Source organism: Amia ocellicauda, chromosome 9 (genome assembly GCF_036373705.1).
Source record: "Amia ocellicauda isolate fAmiCal2 chromosome 9, fAmiCal2.hap1, whole genome shotgun sequence".
NCBI lineage: Eukaryota > Metazoa > Chordata > Actinopteri > Amiiformes > Amiidae > Amia > Amia ocellicauda.
The window spans coordinates 7113601-7138354 of record NC_089858.1 but is presented as its reverse complement, the minus strand read 5'-3'; the positions used below and the strand labels follow the sequence as shown (position 1 = coordinate 7138354).

Here is a 24754-nt window from a genome sequence, read left to right as displayed (position 1 = left end):
TTTTGGCAAATATAACATGAATCATGTCTGTGAGTGAAGGGTAGCCTACTTCCAAGACTGAGGGGGATATATTATGTATGTGCTAAAAATGGTAAAACAAACAAACAAGCAAGCAAACTAAATGATGTGGGGCTGACATTTTAAACACAGTCCCAGATGAATTTCGGGCCCTCATGTGGATATGTAAACAGGCATGGCTATTTTACAGGCAGGGGAGAAAAAAACTACGTCAAGATCCAAGACTAGGATCTATGTAATTTGTTAACGGAATTAATAATGTATTTGACAAATTATTAATTGGTAGGTCAGTGTGGACTATGGGCAAAGTATAATGTAATGCGACCAAAAAGTTTAGGGACAAATGTGCTAAAAACATTAACCTTCCCCATTACAAGGCAGAATATTAAGTGGTGGGCAAGAAAAGAAAGCTCTCAGCAATTTAGCGGCTTGGTGTTACTGAACTTAATCTCAGAAGGACCAATTGCATTTAGTGGGCGCAAAAAGGATGCCGTCAGCCATATAGAATATGCCAAACAGAGAACTGGTGTGTATGAAATTATATCCTTGATTTAATCATAGCAACATTACTACTTCAGTGTTAGATGGTTAGGAAGTATTAAAAGTAAGATCATGCAATGAGTTCACACAAAGTTATTAATCTCGTTGTTAGTGATTTTGCAAATAACCATATGTATTATTTATATAATAGAACTGACAGAGGTAATATATGGAAAACTATTTTAAAACGAACCTTCATATGTAATCTAAAGGTCTCAAAACGTAATGATAGCAGAAACAACAATAAATAAATGAATAAATAAATAAATACTCTTAACTGGTTCAGTTCAATGAGGTTTTCGTCATTACTGGGCGTTGTCAGATTTGAACATTTTGGCCTCTGTCTCAAAAGGCTCTTTTCCGTTGCTTACAGTTCATTTGCAGTGGCCCTCATGCAACTGAAGATGTTAAAATGGATAAGACCCCTCAGGAAGATTCAAACAAGCAGATATTTTATTCACAGACTTCCCTGAAATTTCTTTGGTTTCGTTTTGTCTTTATGCATCGTTTCTCTAAGCATTACATATGCAGTATTTTTTATTCTTTGTTATTCGTCCAAAATTTCTGTACAGCTTTACATTAATGACTATGCATCTAAAGTATGCCCTGCAGTAAATGTTCAAAGTTGGTCTTGAAGATCAATATTGTATCAATCAAACTATTGTATAACGCTACCAACAAAACAACTATTGCTCAAGCAAAAATCTGTCAAAATCAACAAGCCTAATCCTCAGTTTCAGTTTTGGTGATGATGGTGGCATTTTTAGATTTGCCATTTATTTAATTTAAATTATTTAGAGACTTGTGTCATTGTCATCACCATAAGTTGAATATTTGCACATTGGGAAAGATATCTGCAGCATTTGCTTTGCTCTCCAAAACTATTGTGACAGCAGTGTTAAATCAAATACCGGTGCCACTGCACTGGTCTGTGAAAATGACAAAGCATTCACAAACCCTCAACCTCATCTTGAACTCCAAGTATTTTACAGCCTCGGCCTCGTAATCCCTCCCCCATGGCACTTTAAAGGGGACATTGTTTTCCAAAGGTCACACTAGGTTTCATTCCAAATTTTAATGCAATGAGGAAATACAACTGGGGCTTTTAAATTGCCCCATAGAGTTTTCTTAAAATACTTTAAACATACAATTCCTTGTCATGTAAAGATTTTCAATGTGGCTGGTCAGTTTCAATGATTTCTCTAACTTTCCCTAACAGATACATTTTGATTAATCATTTTGTAACCAATCGTTTGATATCATTACCCTCTAACCACAAGTTAAGCTTGACATTTTCATCAATTAAATCCAAGTCAAAAGCACTGGGGAGTTACATCTACAAGTTTACTGTTATATTTTAGCAAAGCAAAAACATCAACTAGAAAGATCCAAAGATACAAATATTACAACTAGAACTGAAATGGTTTCCAAAGTGTTTTCAAGATATATTCAGGCCTACACATTACAACACCTCAACAGAGAGAGCAGTATTCAACCTGACATCATGGCAGCTTGTTCTGTCCACTTTCCTGGGTGGTTCTATGTTATATCTCAATGAAAGTCCTTCTCACAGAGATATAAAACCATCACAGGGATGGTGGGAATGGGGGAAGGGCTGGCTGGCTGGTTGTTGAAAGCAATTTCCAGCTGTAGTTTTCCACTGGATGTTCTTTGACATTTTGCTAAAGTTCAGTCGTGGCGCCTCAAATACAATGTACATTATAATATTTGTGTTGTTGTTGCTTTTTCTTTGTACAGGGGTTGTTAGAACAGGCTCAACATTTCTGCTGACTCAGTGCTTCCAATTCTTGCCTTGTCAACTTGACCTTAATTATCTTACTTTTTTGACAATCATCGAATTCCTCAAAACCTTTCAGTCTTTCCTGTCCTAATGTTATGTTAATCTCCTATTTAGTCAACTGCCTTCAAACACATAACAATAGTGTCCCCACCCTTGTACACTGTAGAGATATTCCCTCATTGTTGACTGAATTCTTAAAGACATTAGCAGTTGCGCAATTAGCATTTAGTAATGAGCCAATGTATGGTAATGTGGTAATTCACTCCAAACATTAGATTTTCTTTTATATTAGTTATTATTTATAAAACTTGCTATTTACCCAATACACTAATGTTGACATCAGAAGATTTAGTTTCTGAGGTTTTTCTAAATTCTAATGAGAATAATACTGTTGTTTTATCACATTTATTTATTTTTATGTAAGTACTGGTTTCTGATCACAGTTAAGTGTCTACAACAGCACAATTTCTCAAATTTTTCACAAATTTTCAGCTCAGTTTAGCATTTTTGGGTACCATTCTTTTCAAAAAATGTTTGTAAACTTCTGTTAATAATCTCAGCCTTGACTGACAAAAGGTTTTTAATCTAGGATGTATGAAGTGCATGAAGATCATGGAAATAAAGCATACTATATATAACGAGAGACTGAATACTTTACATCCTCTTTATTACAATCACCAGAACTTAACTTATGCGTTTGCATAATTGTATGTTCCATGATATTTCCATCAGTAAACACTGCTGTCCTTTAGTAATCAATGCAATCCTACAGGAAATTAGGGATATTAAAAAAAATGAAATTAAGACGCATGCCATAACGTGGAGAATGCTATTGATTTCCTTAAAACAAATGGTATTTCAGAGAGAAATGAATTTCTCCGGAAATACATTCTAGTCTCATTCTACCCTAAAGCTACAGTGTATATGCAAATGTCTGGCTCCACTTTACTATTAAAGTACATGTATTCTTTATTACAAAGTGATCTTTAAATCTATTTATCATACTATATATTTTTCACTTGTAGCATACATTGTTTCTGTTTGTTTTTATATTTGTTTGCACTGATGACACTCAAATGTATATTAAACATTTGTATAAATCACAGTCTACTGCACCCCGTCTCTAGGAATTCCCTCAGGCAAGTGGCACAATTTTAACTTTAATTTAGTAATTAGATTTATTTGAAGACTAGCTATTAAGTAGTTTTCCTTTATATAAAATAGACAAGTTTCACTTTAACCAAACGGGAGCCCCACATAGTATAAACCAGCTTTATCCTGTTTAACAGCTTCTTACCAGGCAAGATTTACCTCAAGATACAACTTAAACCAGACGCACTCTGGAAACAACATGCAGGTTTTATTCAAACTCATAAGAACATTTCTGTTGTATTCTCTCATGACAGGTTATTTATTAATTTTAACTGAATAGAAAAGCCTAACCAGTTACACAACCACAAGTCTCTCTGTCCACTGGCAGCTCCTGTGTGTGGTTGAATGGTACCTCTGTTGATTTTCTCATGTTTGTTTGTTTTCTAATTTTATTTTTTATGAAGTCAGTTAATCAGGTTTTGCTTTTAAATACAAGATGTTTGAGTATTTTGCAATGATAAACATCACTACTTGTATTATACTAAAATTCAAGAATGCTAAATAATCGCTTTTTCATTTCAAACAACACCATACTCCTGCTAGTTTTTTTGTTTTTTTTTGGTATAATACTTGTTCTTTTTTATGCGTTCGTCTGCATTAATCTGCAGTGAGGGAGAAAAAAGCAGAAAGCAGAATGTTTAGGATGTCATTTTCATTGATCAGGATGACTTGACACAATAATGTCTATTTTAAATGGAAATGTAAGGGGGAATCTCAAGCTTAGATCTCACAATGGAATTACTAACACAAAGACAATGGATGGGTTTTATCTTCAGAAGTTGGTAAATGGATTTGGAGGAGTAGATTTAATCCCTTTTCAATTGTAAAAATGTATAAATCAGATTAAAAAACAACAACTTTGTTTTAAATTCCATTTACGTAAGCAGTGTTTATATATTTAATTAATGCACTGATCTTTTAACTATATATATATAATGGATTTCCTTTAAATTTGAATATTAGGATGGCGTATTAGGAGTGTGTTAGCTAAGATGGCTGGGGAGGTTGGGGTATTTTACAAATTACACAATTTGCAAACAAAGGTATATCAAAAATGTGAGAAATGTGTTGATGTAACACAGGGGTGGGGTGTCTCACAAAAGCACAACTCAAACACTAACACAAAAAAGAGTACAATAAAGCCACAGAATACAAATATAATCCAATTTTGAAAATAAACTCCCTTTTAGCACTGGCTAAATTTAGCCTGAATTAAAGTGCACAGAACCAGTGACCTCTTCTACTGTTATTGATCTTCACACAGCTTTAATTCCCCTCCCCCCACCAAGCCCACCCCCACTCTCAGAGATCCCCCTCCCCCACCCAGATTGCAAAAGAAATAAGACTTCCTGCCTGGCCAGAATGACATGGTGAAAGAGCAGATTGCTGTGCCCTGTGATGATGAAAGACTGAATGGAATTAACCCTCTATCAGCTGAAACAAAAACATTTGTGTGGGCAGCTGCTGCAAGGGTTAATATGGAGGAGCACTACAATACAGTAGCCTTTCTTTTATTCCTCAACAGTGTGAAGCTCAGCTCTGAATAATAATAAAATGGACACATTTTGGCTGATCTGCTGGCTCTTCATCACATGGGGGGAAAATAACATTTATAATAACAAAGGTCCATAAAACCAATAGGCCATTTCTTGTAGCATTTTAAACCTATACACAGATTGTGAAAAATGTTCTTTCACAAATATGCAGGATAAAATGGACAATTACATCAATAAGGTTCATTTTCCATTTTTTTCCCTAACAACAACTGAAGAAGAGCAGATAAATTAACCTCGGAAGAGATCACTAGCTTCATCTTAATTGTGAGGGTCTAATCAACTTAAAGTTGTCCCCAATTGTTTCACATGGAAGCAAAGGACAAGCTATCCCAACAAGCTCTTGTTGCAGCTGATCAAAACCATCAAACGGTCAATAAAGGCTTGTGATTAAGAAAGTAATGCAACTGTCTAGTGTCTGGATCTTGAACACGTCACACAGGGATCAAAGAAAGACTTTTTTTGCAGTTTGGGATCAGTCGAAGTCACTATGAACTACAGAGTAGTTTAATATGCTCAATGTGTGCAAGTAATGGTGTTTCAAGAGCAAGAGAGACTTCAAAAGGACAAATGAAAACCTCACAAGTCTATTCAACAGTGTGAGGAATCTTAATTTTATATCACACCAAAAAGGCTACTGTCTTGCCAAGGCGTGATACATGTAAACAAATGAACCAGCTTTCAATTCATTGGCTTATCCGTGATTCCACTCAATACACACATCCAAATTTCACACGTTCTCTGCAGCAAAGTAAAAATATTCCTAGCAATGCCCATCCCAAAAAACACTAAAAAACTAACTCATCTCAAGGTTGTCTTTCCTTCTGATCAACCCCCAAAGTTGTGACGATTAAATCTGTACTGTGGAGCACAGCTATCAAGCCAACAGTAAATCAAATGTGCAAGTTAAACTAAATATTTAATGTTGTAAAAGATTATACATTAACAAAATGCTTTCTACATTATGTTTAAGCAAACTTTGAATAGGAGAGTGTGATAGCAGCTTGAGACCAAGGCCTTTTGACCTAAATGACCATCAGATGCTTTTAGCACTTCAGCTGGTGTTCCAAACATGAAAGTAAATTCAAGGAACCAGGCATTAACTGATTACATTTGCGCAAGGGAGACAGGATGAAAGTTCCTTGTTCTCCTGTGTTTTTAAGATATTGTAATTCAATGGAAATAACAAAAAAATAAAAAAATAACACAAAACACCCAAACTGCAAACCAGCTGTGGGCCACAATAAGCCCCTAGAGAATTTACACCAGTGTGTGCAGCCACCCTGACCCCAGTCCTATCAAGTAAACATTGCAGCACAGAAAACCTTTTCCAGATGGGCAACAGAGAGAGAAATTACAAATACACTACAGATGCAAGAAAATTCAATTACCTAGACCCCAAAGACACCGAGCAGTCCAAGACACATAAACAGAGAAATTGGAAGCTCAACTCCGCAAGATGCCTTATTTTGATCCTACCGGCTACTCCTTTCATTGCACTCACTGAGTTTGAAGTCAAAGCACAACATGAGATGTAAACAAACCAAAATAACAAATTAATTAATAAAAAAATATTCTCTGGACTCAACTTCATTGCCTCTATCCATTCACGCTAGCACCTGCTTCACTCTTGAGCAGGGAATCACAAAAGGAATAAAAGCCAACCCTACCTTCCCATGTATCCATTTCATGCTTCTCCCAGTTTGCCAGTAACTTGCCTGGCAGCCATTCAAGCATGTATCTGCTACAAAAAAGCCACCAGAAGCCACAGCCACAACCTCATGTTTCTCCCTCTCACTGCTGCCAGTTGCTCTCTGAGCTCAGCCTGGGATGCAACACTTATCCAGCCCCACAGGTCAGTTTACAAGCAGGTCATGTGACTGCAAAGTTCAAGCCCTAAGGTCACAACTTTGCTTGAGGTCCAATGATGACCAGGGGTTATCTGACTGGAACTGATAGCCCTATTTTCTCCAGTCAACAATACTACCTCCACCCGAATTAGCCCCACTCTAAATGACAGCAGTTACCTAAATGTATGTTTGAGGGTAAACACCAGATCAAACCGGTGTGCAACGTGCACACAAACAAACACAGATGCACAGAACACAGTATTTATTTTCCAGTGCTGATGGCGGTGGCTGGGCTTTAGAAATCAGAAAAGAAAGTCCAGGCGCTGCGAGGCCTTCCGCCTGCCTGTGGAAATCCACGGCTCTTTAACGGGCTTGTTTGCTCACACCATTTGGAGTACATGCTTTTCCCAGAGATAGTGATTCATTTGTATTGTTGGAGCACAACCCCTCCATCCATTACAGGGCCTGCTGGCCTCCCTCAACTGATCCATCAATGCCACTGCACGTCAGAGGCGTGGAGAGAGAGAGCAGGGCTCAGTGAGGGAGCCCTGTGACTGTATACAGTCACAACAATAACAACGTCCACCCTGCCTTTATTCAGGAGGAGAGAAACCACAGCAATACACAGAGATCAGTCAGTTTACACATATTACCTTCCATAAAGTTGTTCTCTTCCTTCATCCCAGGAATAGCCCTTCAGAAAACCATGGTCTAAATGTCCCCCCTCCTGCTCACTGAGCCATGTTAACAACACTGCTGGCCGCACAACTGCCTGCCTGCCTGCCTGCCTGCCTGCCTGCCATTCTCTTGGTGGGGAGTCAAATCGGCTCCTTATGTTAATGAGCTGTGATGTCACAGATAAGAGGCTTTTCACATTCAAATGCAAGAAGTTGAAATAAAGAAATTGGGGGGTGGGGGGAGAAAAAAAAAGAAGAAGGTGCATTTAAGATCAAGAGATAGCTGGAGCCATGACACAAAAGGAGGGGTGGTTGGGGAGCGGTTACAGTGTTTGAAAGCTCTTGCATCTGTATTCCAGTGAGCTTGGGTCTCTTCCCTTAGGCCTGTGGGATCCAAATGTAGCCCCCTCCTGGAATATTCATCCCCAATACTTTAATAAACCTGGAGGTGTGTGTAAGAGGTGGGAGGGGGGGGTAGGAATTGATCATAGCACAGGACCCTGATTACAAGGACAAATATTTGCAGGCACCAGGGCTGACGGCTTCCCACTGGACCTGGCCGTGTTTCTGCTGCAGAGCGGCCTGGGCCACCGCGTATTGAGTGGCTGTTTCTATGACCTTAATACCACTCAATTCATAAGAAGGGCATCACCATATGTTTCCATGTAATAGGCTGGCTCAGCAAGAGGCTTTTTACCGAATTAAAATCCATAGCTGGGACTACACTAATCAAGAGGGAACACAACACAAACACTGGGTTAAGTGACCTTTAATTTCTCGATTTACAGGCAGTTGGCAAGAGCTAGAAATTAATGCTACTTCGATGACAGTTACTAGCAAAAATAACAGCAAAAGGACTTTATTTAATTGTGATAGAGAAGGATAATGGTGCAGTTGTCCAGTTTCTCCTCCCAACATTTCCTGGCCCATTGTTTAATTATCTGTCTATCCTTTGAGTGTGTGCATCATGCCCCCCATAACCCCAAGGCCAAGCTACCAGATACTATACTATACTAACACCAATTCTAAAGCCTCTGTCAGCTCAAGCTTTATGGCTATCATGTAATATGTATTTTTAATAGTTTACTTAATTATTAACTTTTCAACCATTCCCATAACAGAGTTGTTGAAGTGGGTTGTTTTTTTAAATGTAGCAACCCTCGTGTTATTATGAAGAACTACATTTCGCTAATGTAGAAAAAAAACCATACGGATCCAGTAGCGTTATAGATGAGTCCATTTCAATTGGGACTTCAGCTAAATTGTATTCTGACTTAATTATATTTATTTTGGGCGGTTTGTAGACTGATGCACAAATAAAACTAATTTAAAATATTTTAGCAGCAGAAAAATCAACAAAAACACTGTCCACTAAAGCAACACTGGCTTAGAACAATTAAGTGGTTTTAGATAAATTAGACCCTACAGCTTGTTCATGGAAGGAACAAAACTAAAATAAAATAGATGATTTCACAGAACAATAAACAACAATTCCCTATTTAAATGGATTCCTTGTTAAGCTCTTAGGAGTGAGAAATTCAAAACAATACTATTTTGACCCTTCAGGTTAAACAGGTGGAGTTATGCGTTTTCATTGTTCGACCTGGTGCAATTTCGTGTGATAATTTGATAATGTAGAAAATCTGGAATCAGCAGCTTATTCAACACAGATTTAAGGCTCCAAAACTACTGTTATTCAGCGAATTAAAAGACTCATTCTTACTGAATTCAGTTGCCCACAAACCAGTCAAACAAGGCCTGAATTGTGTGTGTGTATGTGTGTGTGTATATATATATATATACATATTACACACATACATACACACAAACACTACAGTTCAAAAGTTTAGGGTCACTTAGAAATGTCCTTGTTTTCCATGAAAACATATATTAAATGAGTTTAAAGAGGAAATATAGCTATTTATTTTAATAGGAAATATAGTCATTGACAAGGTTAGAAATAATGATTTTTAATTGAAATAATAATTGTGTCCTTCAAACTTTGCTTTCGTCAAAGAATCCTCCATTTGCAGCAATTACAGCCTTGCAGACCTTTGGCATTCTAGTTGTCAATTTGTTGAGGTAATCTGAAGAGATTTCACCCCATGCTTCCTGAAGCACTTCCCACATGTTGGATTGGCTTGCTGGGCACTTCTTACATACCATAGGTCAAGCTGCTCCCATAACAGCTCAATAGGGTTGAGATCCAGTGACTATGTTGGCCACTCAATTATATACAGAATGCCAGCTGACCGCATCTTCCCTAAATAGTTCTTGCATAGTTTGGAGCTGTGCTTTGGGTCATTGTCCTTTTTGTAGGAGGAAATTGGCTCCAATCAAGCGCCGTCCACAGGGTATGGCATGGCGTTGCAAAATGGAGTGATAGCCTTCCTTCTTCAAGATCCTTTTTACCCTGTACAAATCTCCCACTTTACCACCAACAAAGCACCCCCAGACCATCACATTGCCTCCACCATGCTTGACAGATGGTGTCAAGCACTCCTCCAGCATCTTTTAATTTGGTCTGCGGCTCACGAATGTTCTTCTTTGTGATCCAAACACCTCAAACTTAGAGTCATCTGTCCATAACACTTTTTTCCAATCTTCCTTTGTCCAGTGTCTGTGATCTTTTGCCTATCTTAATATTTTTTCTTTTTATTGGCAAGTCTGAGATATGGCTTTTTCTTTGTAACTCTTCCTAGAAGGCCAGCATCCCGGAGTCGCCTCTTCACTGTTGACATTGAGACTGGTGTTTTGCGGGGACTATTTAATGAAGCTCCCATTTGAGGACCTGTGAGGCGTCTGTTTCTCAAACTAGACACTCTAATGTATTTGTCTTCTTGCTCAGTTGTGCACCGGGGCCTCCCACTCCTCTTTCTATTCTGGTTAGAGCCAGTTTGCACTGTTCTGTGAAGGGAGCAGTACACAGCGCTGTACGAGATCTTCAGTTTCTTGGCAATTTCTCGCTTGGAATAGCCTTCATTTCTCAGAACAAGAATAGACTTACGAGTTTCAGCCATTTTGAGCCTGTAACTGAACCCACAGTTGTTGATGCTCCAGATACTCAACTAGTCTAAAGGCCAGTTTTATTGCTTCTTTGATCAGCACAACAGTTTTCAGCTGTGCTAACATAATTGCAAAAGGGTTTTCTAATGATCAATTAGCCTTTTAAAATGATAAACTTGCAACTGGAACACAGGACTGATGGTTGCTAACAATGGGCCTCTGTACGCCTATGTAGATATTCCATTACAAATCAGCCGTTTCCAGCTACAATAGTCATGTATTTCTGATCAATCAATTTTATGTTATTTTAATAGACAAAAAAATTGACCCCAAACTTTTGAACGGTAATGTGTGTGTGTATATATTATACGAGAGAGAGAGAGAAAGAGAGAGACAGAGAGGAGAAATAGTTGTTAAATTTAGCTCAAAGGTATGCATTAAACATTAAAATCAGAATTGTATGACTTAATCTGCATATCCAAGATCTATAATTATGATTTTGAAGTATTTTTATTGTTGGCTGAACAACAAACACACAAGAGACTATATAATATAACATCATAATGACATATTTATGGGTATATAAGTAGACAGTGAAAATCACATATTCATAAACACTGACACAAATTCAAAAATCCCAAGCAGATGTTGAAATGGTTCCCTTGCTTTTCTTGGAGGTGTTTATTTTAACCCAATTCATTGGCTCTCTGTGAAGTGGCTCTGATAGCTATCTTGTCCACTATGAGTACAAATACTTGCAGAGGCCACTGCACACAGATAGACAGATAGATAATGATGCAGCCAGGCAAACAGTTAGCAGGGCTAATACGCTACCACAGAGACTCACAGACGAACAGCGCTTTAAAACCTGGAATGAAGATCTGAGTTGATATGATGGCCCCCTGGACCAAGCTGCCACTTTTTTTTATCCCAGATAATGGAGCTTAACCTGAAGAATGCTTTGCTAATTAAGCAGCATGAGGATGCGGTTCATTCGGGTTTCAGAGGCACTGTCAATGCCCCCCAATCCCTTTGTTCTGCGAATGCAATCTCTTGCTTTGATTACAATACGAGTGCATCTCCATGGCAGAAGGATGGTTTCAATGTGAATAAGCTACCTGCAGTTCAGCTTGCATCCCCCTCCCAAAAAAAAGCCATAGTGCATTGTCATGGGTTTGAATGTACCCCCTGAAACCCACAGTTCAAACAGATATGCAGAAAATGCACCTCTCCATCAATCACTGTATATATATATATATATATATATATATATATATATATATATATATATATATATATATATGGATGATGTCTATCATTTCACAGAATTTCTTTGCAAGTTCAAGTCTCTGCCTCCCATAGCATTTTACCCCAACCCTTCATTCGGTCTGTGACCCAGTGAACAGACATTTGAGCTGTAATGCACACAGATGAGTCAACTGCCAGAGTACTTTATATTTATGTACATGATAAAAAAGAAAAAAGGTCAGTGAAGACTAAGTGTTTTTTATATTTTTAATCATACAGTACTAGGTTTATGAAACATGCTCCCTAATTTGCCAGAGAGAAAAATAACCTAACACCTTCAAATAAACCTTTCAAAACTTGAATGTAAGAGTTCCTGTTGGCTGATAAAACTTAATTTTGAACTCTGTTGTTACGTCCCCACTTTCTCTTTCCGTGTATTTAAAAAAAAAAAAAGAAAGTCAATATTGGATGATGGATCATGCTTTTTGTATATGACCCTCTGCCCCCTGCTGCTCCTCAAATCAAAGGATCATGGTAAAAATGTCACTGATTTGTATCTTGGCTTCAGCAAGTGGTCATTCCTGACAGAGGAGCAAAGGAAGAGATAAAGGAGATTCATTTTCCCGTCAGCTAGGGGAAGTGAAACCAGCTCCCAGCAATGCCACACAGAGCAGTACTCAACTTAATTATCCTGGGTAAAATAGCTAGCATCTCTCAGGACAATGAGATCAATGATGGATACACACAGTACAATACTATACAGTATAGTCTACTTCCATAGCAGGAATCCCTGTGTGGGGGTGTACAATTATTATTTTAAAGTGACTACATCAATGTATAGTAGCATATAACTTTCTAGATTTAAAGGATTCACCTGTACCACCAAACCTGATGCGATTCAGAACAGTTATCCAAAGAAAGGCTATTGTACCTTGAAGACATCTGGGGACAACCCCCAAAAAACAACGGATTCAATGCCCCTTTAATTGCATTGAGGAAAGTAAGCAGTCATTTCTAGAGTGAATATTTTTTCCGAAGACCAAAGCATTCAGAACAGTTATCCAAGTTATACAGTTATACCGAGAAGTAAGGCTTTATTGTAGATTTTAGCAAGAGCAGCATATTAACATCGAGACCAATGTGCTGCAAATGTGTGTAAACGCTGAAGCCAATACCAGTTAAAAACCAATAAGACCAACAACAAAAGCATTACAATAATGTTACCAAGGGGAAATAAAGGACCAGAGACCAGCCTAGCATTTTGGTCAGACAATGGAGGGTTTACTTTTGCCAATTTTGGTGACATGCTAACATGGAGATCACAAGAATACTGAGTGCAAAAGAATTCCTGAATTCACACAGGTCTTATGGTGCCGGTATTTTTTTTTTTTTAAGTCTATACATTTGATTTCTGTTTATTATATTCTATTTTAAAGTTGAAATCAAATTAAATGTAGCCACATAACAATGATAAACAGTGAAAATGGATGAGACAAAAAAATCTCTCTGTGTGATATTATAGTACATTCAGTAATCCACATTAGGCTTTGTTAGTCCAAATTCCCATGGTGCTTTTCTCTTGGCCCAGAAAGACACAATTTAGCTTTGGAGGTGCAGATTCAGGGCTGCCTTAAACTCATTTAGTGTTCAGAGTCTTATGCTAATGCATCTGTTCGGTTACAGTTGTATGACAATGACCTGAGACCATCAATTTCTGTTGATGAATCGCAAGACAAGATTTCCATGGGTGCCAGCAATCACTCAGCAAACTATTATCTATTCAATATTATCGAGTCAGATTCACAAAACAGCAATTTACGTCTTTGAAAGAAAATATTGGAGTCTACTCCTCAGCTGCAACCCCCACTCCCCCCGGTCAAATATGTCCGCCTGTGTTATGCATCTTAATTTCAAAGATATGCTTTCTGTGATGCAAGTTCAATTTGTTTTGTAACAATACAGGGCTGAACATAAAAAGAAAATGAATTGGGTGGAACGGCAGCTACACTCTGGTATTTTTAACAACCTTCCAAATAAACACCGAGCTCTTATCTTGTTGTGTGGATTAGATTCAGAACAAACAAGATTAGATTTAAAAGGACCATTTGTTGTGTGGAACACTGATGACCAATAGATCAATGAGTCTGATCCATTTCAGCAGATCACAAAGGCCTACATGATCCTCGAGCAACGCCATGAACGAGTACAAAGTGGAATGTGCTGGGTTGATTAATCACCGGCTCAGACTAATGTTTAACTTGAAAACAACAGAAAAACTCACTCACACAGAAGATGCCGACAGAGAGCAAATGCATGCGGTCTGTTTTTTTCAATGTTTAAGGCATATTCAAGGTTTAATGTTAATCAAAGCCAAATCAAGCAGAAGCAGATATCTAAATGCAAATGGGATTACAATCAGGAAAACCCGAGACATTGTATTAGGCTGCTGAAGAGTTATACAATAACTAAACAAAACAACTTAAATGTCACAGAATGTATTTATAGCTTCAGCCTTGCATCTCATGCTACTCCTATATCTCCTACTCTACACTAGCTTCTTGTTCTTAAAGTTTTACCCACGGCTATCTTCAGCAAGTTGCCCCTCCCTACCTCCATGTTCTAGTCTTGCCCTGTAGTCCACCTCGCCCTCTCTGTTCTCCTCTAGTTGATTATTCATGCCATGTCACCTTAGATACATGGAGTGATGATAATAATGATAATAACAATAACAACAACATAATAAAAGGTGTTCCTATTAGCAACCAATAACAAAGCATCTTATCTATCTTGGGGAGGCCTTCATCCAGCAGTGGATCAATATATCATATAACAAAACAATGCTGCAAATGTAACACTAAGGCTAAAATAATGTGTTGGTAGTTTTTATCAACATTGGACATTAGATCAACACTTTCCATTCTCCACTTACAATACAGTTTGTTACACAACTCTTCTACTAGATTTCACACTGTGTCACACTGACTAAGATATGTGACTTTTTTTAAGGTATATAACAAGGATGAGAAATTCCCTTAGGTTTAAAAGTACAAAAGCTGCAGAATAAGGAGGTGTTGCAACTACATACCACCTGACTTGTTTCTACAAGGCGGAAACCCCAGTATGTGGTGCTGTGTGTCAGTGGGACAGCTGCCACAGGAAGAAAAACGTTGTGTGTACTATGGGGAGAAATGGGTGGCAATGACATCATAATGACCTGAATTCGTTTTTTCCTGCTGCCAGTATCAGGGGACTGGAAAGCCCTATATATTCACCAGATGCAGATATTTTGCAGTAGTAAGAGTAACAATTTTGAGTCAGCGTGTTTATCAACTGATATTTTTATTTTGGTACGTAAGAATTTATTTTTAATATGGTACCAGCTAAAAGCAGGTAGGGAAACAGATAAGACTTAAATTGTAAAGCAGGTTTTACATTCTGCAGGCTGTTTAATTTTGTACATGTGGGTCACCACTTTATAATGGGAATGTTATCCATTTCCCTGAATAAGTATGGTCACAAATGTCTACATCTGGGGCATCAGGGACAGTAAAATTGATGTGCGTGTTGCCGTTGGACCATTAACCAGTGCTGCAGATGAACATCATTACATCATGAGCAGAAATTGATGGTGAATGTATACATTCGCCCAGCTTTGGCCACACTTTGTGTAAGAGAAGTAAACAAAGGCATGGCATCCTGGATGATAACGACAAAGCATGCATGTTTCCAGGCAAACCAGTTTCAGCTTGTATTGCAGCTCTGGTATTTCCACACAGTTATCCAACAGCCTTCCAGGTCAGGTGTGGTCAAGTCTGATGATCCTGGTGAAGCCATAATCTAGCATGTTTAACAGGTTGCCTATAGTCATCAATGCCTAATTACTTTGGGGGGATGTGAATCTGTTTAGAGAATACTTTAATACATATTGAATGGTCCTGGATAGCTGGAGGACAATCATATTTTAATGTCTTTGTAGTATTGTATAATTCAAGGCTCTTTATAATCCGATTTATTGTGTTATTAGTGCAAAGTACTTCAACAGCAGTCTTACATTTTAAACATTTCACCTATAGATAAAACATCCTGCACAGATAACAGAAGATCAGATCCAGAGGGAACTAATTAATGATTGATCCAACTAACAGAAAGCACCAATTTCATGTGAAAAAATACATAAAATCAGATTGTATAGAAAAGACATGCAGTGAACAAACAGCAGTGGCTTTGTATTATTTCTTCTGCTAAAATCTTTTGAACCTAGAGGATGAGATTAAGGAAGACTTATTTTGTATGTTACTGACATTAAACAGCTTTCTTATTCTCAGGAACTTCAGAGAATTATAATAAACTAAATCGGAAAGCATTCAGAATATGCACCTCTGTCTGTCATGGATAGCATTGTGGTCTGTTGCGTAATCCAAAAGACACAATTGCCTTCACATACGGACATCTTTGCTTTGTCTAATGAATTAAGATTTGAATGAGGATTTCAATAAAATAAATACAAACATAATGCAACCATATTGGTTTTGTAGCTATTTTGACATTTTTCTTTTTTTGGTGCCTATTAAAAACTTCTATCATGCCAAAGTTACATCTAACATTGGTTTCACCCATAAAGAGGCCGTGATATTTAAGTGAACACACAAAACTCAAATTAACATAGTTACGCCAAAACCTTAATCAGTAGGATAATGTAATGCAGAAAAACTGTGGACATCTAGGGAACAATCAAAACGTGAAAGTGTACAATTCCATTATTTTTGATTAAAGTGATCTTTAATGACAATAGAACTAAAGAGGACATAAAGTATGTGATTAAAAAGCACATTTAAAGATTTAAAGCTTATTAGACCCAACAGTACACAACTATCCAGAGAGATTACAGACATGCCCTGCGATAATCAGGTAAGAGAAAGGTGGACTCAAACCTGTTAAAAAATAATTAAGCTTGTTAAAAAACTAATCATTTATTTTGGTAGATGCAATTTATCTTCAGGGGTCAATTCAGTGGTTACTATAATCCTTCAAGGGTACAGAGGCTATAATTAAAACCATTTGAATCGATATAAAATGTATAACTTCTCTCAGTTATCCATTTTTATTGCATGAACAATACAAACAAGGCAAAACAGGTTTCTACAGCATACAGCAAGATCAAATTAAAACCACAAAATATTAAAGCATGATGGAATTAAAAAAAAAAACAGGGCAAAGTGAGTTTTCAATTAAGTTTTCGGTGCAGAACGCAGTCAGTTCTGTACAAAACAATATCAATACGAACTGGATCTAAACTACAGCAACCTCTTCAGCTATCAGAAAGAGTAACCTAATGCCAAAAAGCCACGTGGACCTAAAAATGAACCACAGTTCTTTGTCCTTATAAATATGTAATTTCCTTTGCAATGTCACATGTCTCGCTTACAGTATTGTGATTTGGACAAAATATGATAAAATGCTGCTGTATTTGCTTTCCTAACCCAATCAAACGGAAGCACACCGACACCGCCGAGCGCGGCACACAAAGAGGATTATCCTTTGGCATGGTAGACTTCAGATGGACTTAATCAGTTCTTCACAGCTTTCAAGAGCTCTCAGGAAGGAGAGTTCGCAATGTCGATGTTTAACCAGCAGAGGGCAACAAGTCAAGACTGAAAACACACTCCACTGAAACTGCAACTGAAACCACATGAAGAGGAATAAGTGTAACAGGAAACCCAAAAAATAAACAAACATCTCTATCAGATTATTGCTGTAACATTTAATTCATGATATGTTTTGCTATTGTATCAATGACGTATTAGATATGCAGAATATCATTTTAAATTTAGATTTACAGACAGAAAATGTGACTGGTTTATATAACTCAGATTTTTTTTTTTAAGTGCAAACATTAACAGTGATACTAATTTAGTTTAATGTCTATAATAGGAGCCCCTGTCAAGATCAAATAATTGTAATTGTATATAATCTATTTTATAAGGCCTTGTTTGCGATTGTGGGTTCTTTTGGCAAAGGTAGCGTGAGCTGTTTATTTCACGGAGAACGCAGAGGGATCTGCAGCATTTTTGGGAGGGTATGAATCCACACCAGGATGCCACAGAACTGCGGAAACAAAACAGCGACGCGATTGTAGCACATTAATATAGCATGACACAGACAGGGGGCGAGGGCTGGAAGGAGAAAAAGAGCCCTTTCACAGGCCCTCCCACACTTTCATGCCAAATATTTAAAGAAGTTCTTATGTGAAGTCTGGAAAGACAGCCAAACGTGTACCGGCTTGCTCATTCCTTTAGAGGCAGAGATGGAGAAATCCTCCCTGGAAGACAGGCCAGCCTTGTAGCATCCTCGCAGTGTCTTGAAGTAATTAAAAAGCAGTGTTACACAATTTCCAACTAAATCCCGATGGTGTAAATGTCTCTGCTTTACCACCACTGTTGAAGTAAAGGTTGGGCACAGGATTCCCGCTCGGTAATTGGGTTGTAAGAACGTGATTGAGAGTCCCAGTCTGGGCCACCCTCCCTAAAATACCTCTGCGGGGAGGGACCCTCTAAAAATAGCTGGTGTTTGTTCTTGTGGCTGATGTTTTAAGATGAGACTCCAGCCAGTCTACACTGCCAAAATATAATGACAGGTTAGCAGAGGAGCATTTTGGTCTCTCCTTCAAAAGATAATTTCTATTTTAGTAACTGAAGAGTGGAGCCATGGAAATTACAGCGTGACTCTTGTGTTATGGTGTCATTAGCAAGAGATCCCGAGGAGAGCGGCTCGGGACTGGCTTCATCCCCCCTCGCCTGTGGTCTCTCATACCCAGGGATCGCGGAGGCAGAGAAGCTTGAAGAATTCTAGTGAAGTGAAGTGAAACCAATCGCATCATTTTTAGAGTTACAAAGACACCTATGACGGGGATAGGAACAGGAAATGAGGTTTCAAATCTTTATTCAAGTCTTAGTCGACCAAGTACATTCGTAATTCTGACCATAATGGAAGTCAAAGTTTGCAGAGAAAACATACCTTCCGCCCCGGCCCGGCTCAGCCCTGCCCAAAACCATAACCACATGCAGAGCACTTCCCTACAAAATAAGCACACAACTACCGAATTCTCCGTAGAAAAACTATCAAGCGAACGTCTGGGAGTCTGCATCGGGCCTCATCAGCACCAGGCCAAGATACCAGACACTGCTGTAATTGCGTCTGATGCATCTTCTGCTAGCCATTTGTCACATATGATCTGGCTGATCATTTTATAGCCATTGGGCTATTTAGCAGTTTAGTTTATCTTTCAATTCCTGTAAAGCTGCTCCATATATTATTTAACTCTAGCATTACCCTATACTCTTACACTGCTCGGCTGTGGGAAAATTAAATGCTTACCACATTAAAGCATTCCAACATTGCTGGTATTCCTTTGGAAAATCCCAAACCCCTCACTGAGGGCGTGCTTAAAGCCACGCTGGGAAACCTCGCTCCACGGGTGGTATAAGAGCAGTGCATTTTTAAAGAAAATAGAAACGAGATTCTGTCCCTTGCTTATTGCCCTCGAGCAAAAAAGCAATGCACAGCATCTCATTCCTGCTTTCTTTAAGAATCACAGTGCCAATGGTAGGTTACACATACATTCCCTATCACTTCAAACAGGTTTCAGTGTCAAATTACAGTTCTGCAGTGGCAGCTGAAGCCATCTAGGTAACTGATAATTGTCACCACCCCCCCACCCTTCCTTTAATACTGAACATAGCAATTTTGAAGCTTCCAAAATTATAAGCAGCATTCCCTCACAGTTTTTTTTTGTATGCAGAAAAGGGTCCTCTAGAATGAAACGTGTCTTTGGTGCTACCTTCCCCCTCAGGTCATTACTGTGACCCAATTGTGAGGCCAGACCAAGCCCACTAGACCGAGCTCCACCCTGCTGTTCTCAGATTGAATCTTTCCATCTTCCATCACCGTCTCAGAACTCCAATACCAGCGTCCTGAAGATTCCCACTTCCTACAATCTACTCTCTTGTTCCACACCTACTGAATATAACCACCGTTCTGCCTCCAGCTATCCCATTTCACTACATATAGACACTAAGTTGTATTTATAGCTCTTCTCATTAGTGTTTTCCACTTTACCCTTTTCATTACATTTTTCCACATATTTCCACTGTAGTGAATTCAAACATTTATAAACTTGTAAACAATAAAAAAACAGCAACTGTTTAGCCACCGATAATATATATGGGACCACATAGGAAGACTGCAGGGTGTTGATATGTACCACGTAACTTTAAGATCAGGAAGGACAGGGGATGCTACAGGGGCGAGTGGTAATGGGTTTAGAGACAACCATTTTTTATGCAAATTAAGAAAAATCATGACACACAGCTCGAAAGTATATTGTATACCTGAACGAGAATTCCTGCCTTTCTGGTGGATTTGATCAGTCACCAAGACAGCAAGCAAAGGCCACCTATTTTGTAAACATGGGAATGAATGAAAACCTCACTGTATAATTTTAGAAACTGTTCCTGGACACTCTCTCCTTCAGCGCTAAGACGCACTAGAAACCAAAGACTTTCAGTGGGAGTTGGACTGGCAGCAATATTGGAACAAACAAACTAAAATGCAATTCCAAAGCAGACCAGATTGGGTTAGATCTGTGTGTATGTTACCAAAGCATATATAGAGAGTGAAATGAAGTCCAAGGCAATTGTGCACAAAGTACACTATTCCTTTCAATATCTCATTGATCCACAAACATCACTAAAATGCACAGAAGAAGCTGCAGTTGCGGTCAGGAGCTAAAGTGTGGATGGACTGGATACATCCCCTCAATCTACATCAACTTCACTGTCAGGCCGGCCCTTTAATCCCAGTGTCTGTGCGCTCAGCCTGAAGCAGAGGTTGAGACCTGACTTTTCTATTTCTGCAGGACCTTGACATCAAGCAAATGTACCCAAAGCCTTATTTATTCAGGTCTGTACATTCAATTTCCTTATTTTACCGACATATTGCCAGGGGGAACTAAGCAGTCCCGTAAACCCATTCTCCCTCTCCTAGTTTTTCTACTGGGTGCCATCACTTAGCGTGTGTGGGGAAATATTAATGGCATAGATCCTTAATCAATGCTTTAGCTGCTGGAAGGTGGAGCTCTCTCTAAACATGAGCGACAGTATAAAGGTTGAAACTGCATATTGGCGGCGTGTTTTCCTGTCTCTGACCCCACCCTTCCTAACAGGTGTTTGGAGTGATCAGCATTACCCCGCCTCCAACTGTGAAAACCTTCCTGGAAAACAAGAAGGGAATGAAACAACATATTTTTATGCATTTTTGTTTCACCTGGATTTTTAACAACTTTATTCGTCCGCTGACCACATCCTGTACACCATAAGCTGGGGTGACGACTCCAGTCCAGACCAATCATATCACTGTAACTGGGAATTGAGATGTAAACTATACACACGATGATCTTGCGAAAACAGCAAACTAATAAGGATTCAGCAGCATTATTTACTAAGAAATAGAACAAGCTGAACTTGAGGACATTATTTTTGATCCAGCATCTTTTTTTCTTTTTCTTATTTTTTTTTGGATTGACAAACCAAGATTGAACTTGAAAGAAAAAACTGCTAAAATATCAAATCAATTTTTCTAATCTGAAAAATCTATTGGGTTTGACTGCGTAGCTTCAAACAATAATGGATTACAACAGATGTATTACTGTCCTCTGAAATAGCAATGCATTTATACAGCACTACATCACCCATCTATTGTACATTTTAGAATGTGTGATGTTTTCTTCATTATGATAAAACAGTTAAAAAAGGACAAAGCATGATGGGGGATTTCTCTCCAGACCCTTACTACAGGTTATCAAATATTGTTTAAAACATACTGACTGAAAAACCTTGGTGGTGTTGTAGTTCAAATATATATATATATATAAACGTCTGTACGGCCTGGTTTTATAGTGTACTGCCAAATCATAAAAAGTAGTCCACTTAAGCAAATGAAAGAAATTAATGGCTTTTCAGGAAACGTAGCTTCTTAGTAAGAAAGGGGAAAGTAAATAATGCATTCATAAATTTACATTTTTTCATGGTTATTAAGACACTTCTGTCATGTCATGCTTTGATCTTTCAGATGATTATTTAGTCAAATCCATGGTGTGATTCTCTGAAACTTAGTAGGTGCAATAAAGCATGTTCAATCTATATCTATGAATGCATGCCAGTGGGAGAATTTAGCAGAAAAATAGAGTGGGGTATAAGTCACTGGCATTCAATTTCTTCAGATTTGATTAGCATAAGGAAGTTTTCTCCAAATATTGTATTATTGCACCAAGACCATACATCTGTCCCTATTATCTTAATTACTATTGTGTAACAAAGCTATATTCTAGTAGTAAGCCTAACGTAACTCACACATCACGGCTAGTCAAGGTGCTGTTGGTCAATGATATTAGCAGCATGACACTTCATGCAATTGTGTCAGGATTCAAAGAGCATTGTAAAACACGTAGCCTCCATTCTCAACCGCATACGTAATATCATTGATTTTTTAACTAAAGAAAGAAGATAAAATGGTTTTACAAATTCCCCTTGAAGATCTTTACTGATAAATCTCATCTTAATTTCAAGATATATATGCATACAAATATATACACACACACCTTACTATAAATAATCTACAGATTTCCGACAATATATCTATTTCCCCCAGAGGTACACGTTTAAAGTTACGCTTTTTTTTTGGTTTTAAATGCAGCTTCTGACTTGAAATTATTCCAGCTCAGTACTTATCATTTCATTCCATGCCGACAGACGTTTCTTTATCAATTCATTAATAGGTCATAAATTAATGAACACAAGGCTCTCTTCTTCATGAATACATGCCCAAACAAGAACCATACGCTACAGAAATATTTGGAAATAAAATAATACACAAAACAGGTTTGTTTTACAAATATTTTTAGTATTTTAAAGCAAAAAAATTAAAACATATCTACAAACACATACACATCTATAAATGCCTTTTTTTTAATAAGCAAGTTTTGTTCTTCAGTACTGCATTATTAATGTCATAACTGGTCAGGCCTACTCTTTTCTTTCCATCCAGCCTCCTTCTTGCTCCAGAACTGTCAGATTACATTAACGCCTCACGTATTCATTGCCTGCAGAAATAACAGCCACAAACATCGCTGTACAGCCCGATTCTCCTGCTCCAGTTATCTCTTGACAAAACAGATTTTGTTGGGAAGATGCCGACATTATTTTATTCATGCTCTGGTCCTCACTTATACAATGTGCCCTACTAATCTGAACAGTTTATTAGGCAGATGCATTTTTCAGGAATGCAAATAATATTAATATCAAAACAGTTTGATTTCATCAGCCTCTCTACCGTTACCACCAAAATCCACAGAGAAGGAACTGACGCGGTTAACAAAAAGAAAAAATGGAGAGAGAGAGAGAGAGAGAGAGAGAGAGAGGAGAGCAAAAACAAATTGATACGTTTCTGATACTGTGCAGTCTAAAGATAGGATTGGAAAGACATGCTCGTTTTACTTACCAGACTGCTAATTTTGTCTGCTGTTCAGAAAACTGAGTATACACATGGAGCCTTGTGGTCTGCATCCAGATTCGATGCCATTACACAAAATATGACACAAAATTGCAGTATAACAGGGTGGATTCCTCATAGCTAAGCAATAACTATAACACTTACACAGAAGTGCATATTTTAGTTGTTACTCTCTCTTGCTTCTCACTGTGGAAAATTGTTTAACAAGAAAGTCACCTGCTGTACCTCGATCAGTTTCATTTGGTTTTATCTGGAATGGTTTAGTGGTAACCAAACAAACAGTATACAGTCATATTCAGCAATTCCAAGTGGGTATAGATTCCTGGAAAGCTTTTAAGGATTTTCTAGCCATTAGCACTACAATTTTGACACTTTATAACTGTTGTCAGCAACTCAGATGCAATTTCATTTAAATGAATCCTAATGTCAACTTGCTCTACAACACAGACCCCATTTACTCCTGCTGGTGATGGTTCTTAATCGTCACAGTAAATTAATGTTAGCTTTAAAGCCCACTATGACTGATCCCTTCCAACAAATTTAACATCAATGCAATCAGAAATTACATTTCAGCGAAGATATAATGTACGTTAGATTAGTGAACACTTTGGCCTGCTTTTCTCCAGCATGTAGCAAATTCAAGTATTTGTTCAATGGGACCTTTTTAACCACTTTCCAGTTTAATCTTTTTATACAGTAATGCTATGTACTTACTTTAAATGAAAGTAAAAGTAAACCCCAGAGGAGATGATAAACTGAGACACAAATACCCTTAAAAAGGGTATATACAATATTAATGGTCATATAAATTGAAGAAGTAAATAAATAAGTCAAGTAATTACTATACAGTAACCAAAATAACCTACTTTTAGAATAAGTCAAACAAATGCCATTAAAAGTCATCGATGTGTTTTCATCAAAAATGATTAATCAAAAACATATTAATCAAAATTTGTTTTTTCCCCCTCTTTCTCTACATCTATTTATATCTGTTCATATTTCAGTCAGTTTACCTTCATATGAAATCTAACACAATGCAAATAAAGAAGCAAAGCCTCTTCAACCAAGTGTGCCAGGTTCCTACGATCCCCAGTGAGAACTGTGATTTCAGGCATAAAATGACAGGCTACGTATCGTATAGCTTTGGGTGGAGAGGTAAATATATATTCCATTTCACAACATATCTATTAGACAACCTCTTTGCAGGAAACTGTATCCCAAAACCCTGTTATTAAACTACTAAGCCTTATAATCAGGTAAACGCATCATATTCCTCTAAACACGAAGGGGCATCGGATGCTACCATAGTGGATTGTGTGCGTAGATCGCGTCTCGCAGTTTCTG

The 24754-nt window shown here is 37.9% G+C and overlaps 1 protein-coding gene across 6 annotated transcripts in view; it reads right to left on the bottom strand.

The window, feature by feature from the left end:
- The window catches only part of LOC136758489 (nuclear receptor subfamily 6 group A member 1-A), a 175372-nt gene that overhangs the window by 31063 nt on the left and 119555 nt on the right, over positions 1 to 24754 (bottom strand). The window contains exon 1 of one of the 6 annotated variants that reach the window (XM_066712901.1): positions 7568 to 7698. The exons of 4 other annotated variants lie outside the window; for them this stretch is intronic. In XM_066712901.1, the coding sequence (XP_066568998.1) occupies positions 7568 to 7595 (28 nt within the window). In that variant the 5' untranslated portion in view covers positions 7596 to 7698. Of the gene's footprint in view, positions 1 to 6734; positions 6903 to 7567; positions 7699 to 24754 lie in introns of those variants that run through there. One more of the 6 variants, XM_066712900.1, reaches the window with a different exon arrangement.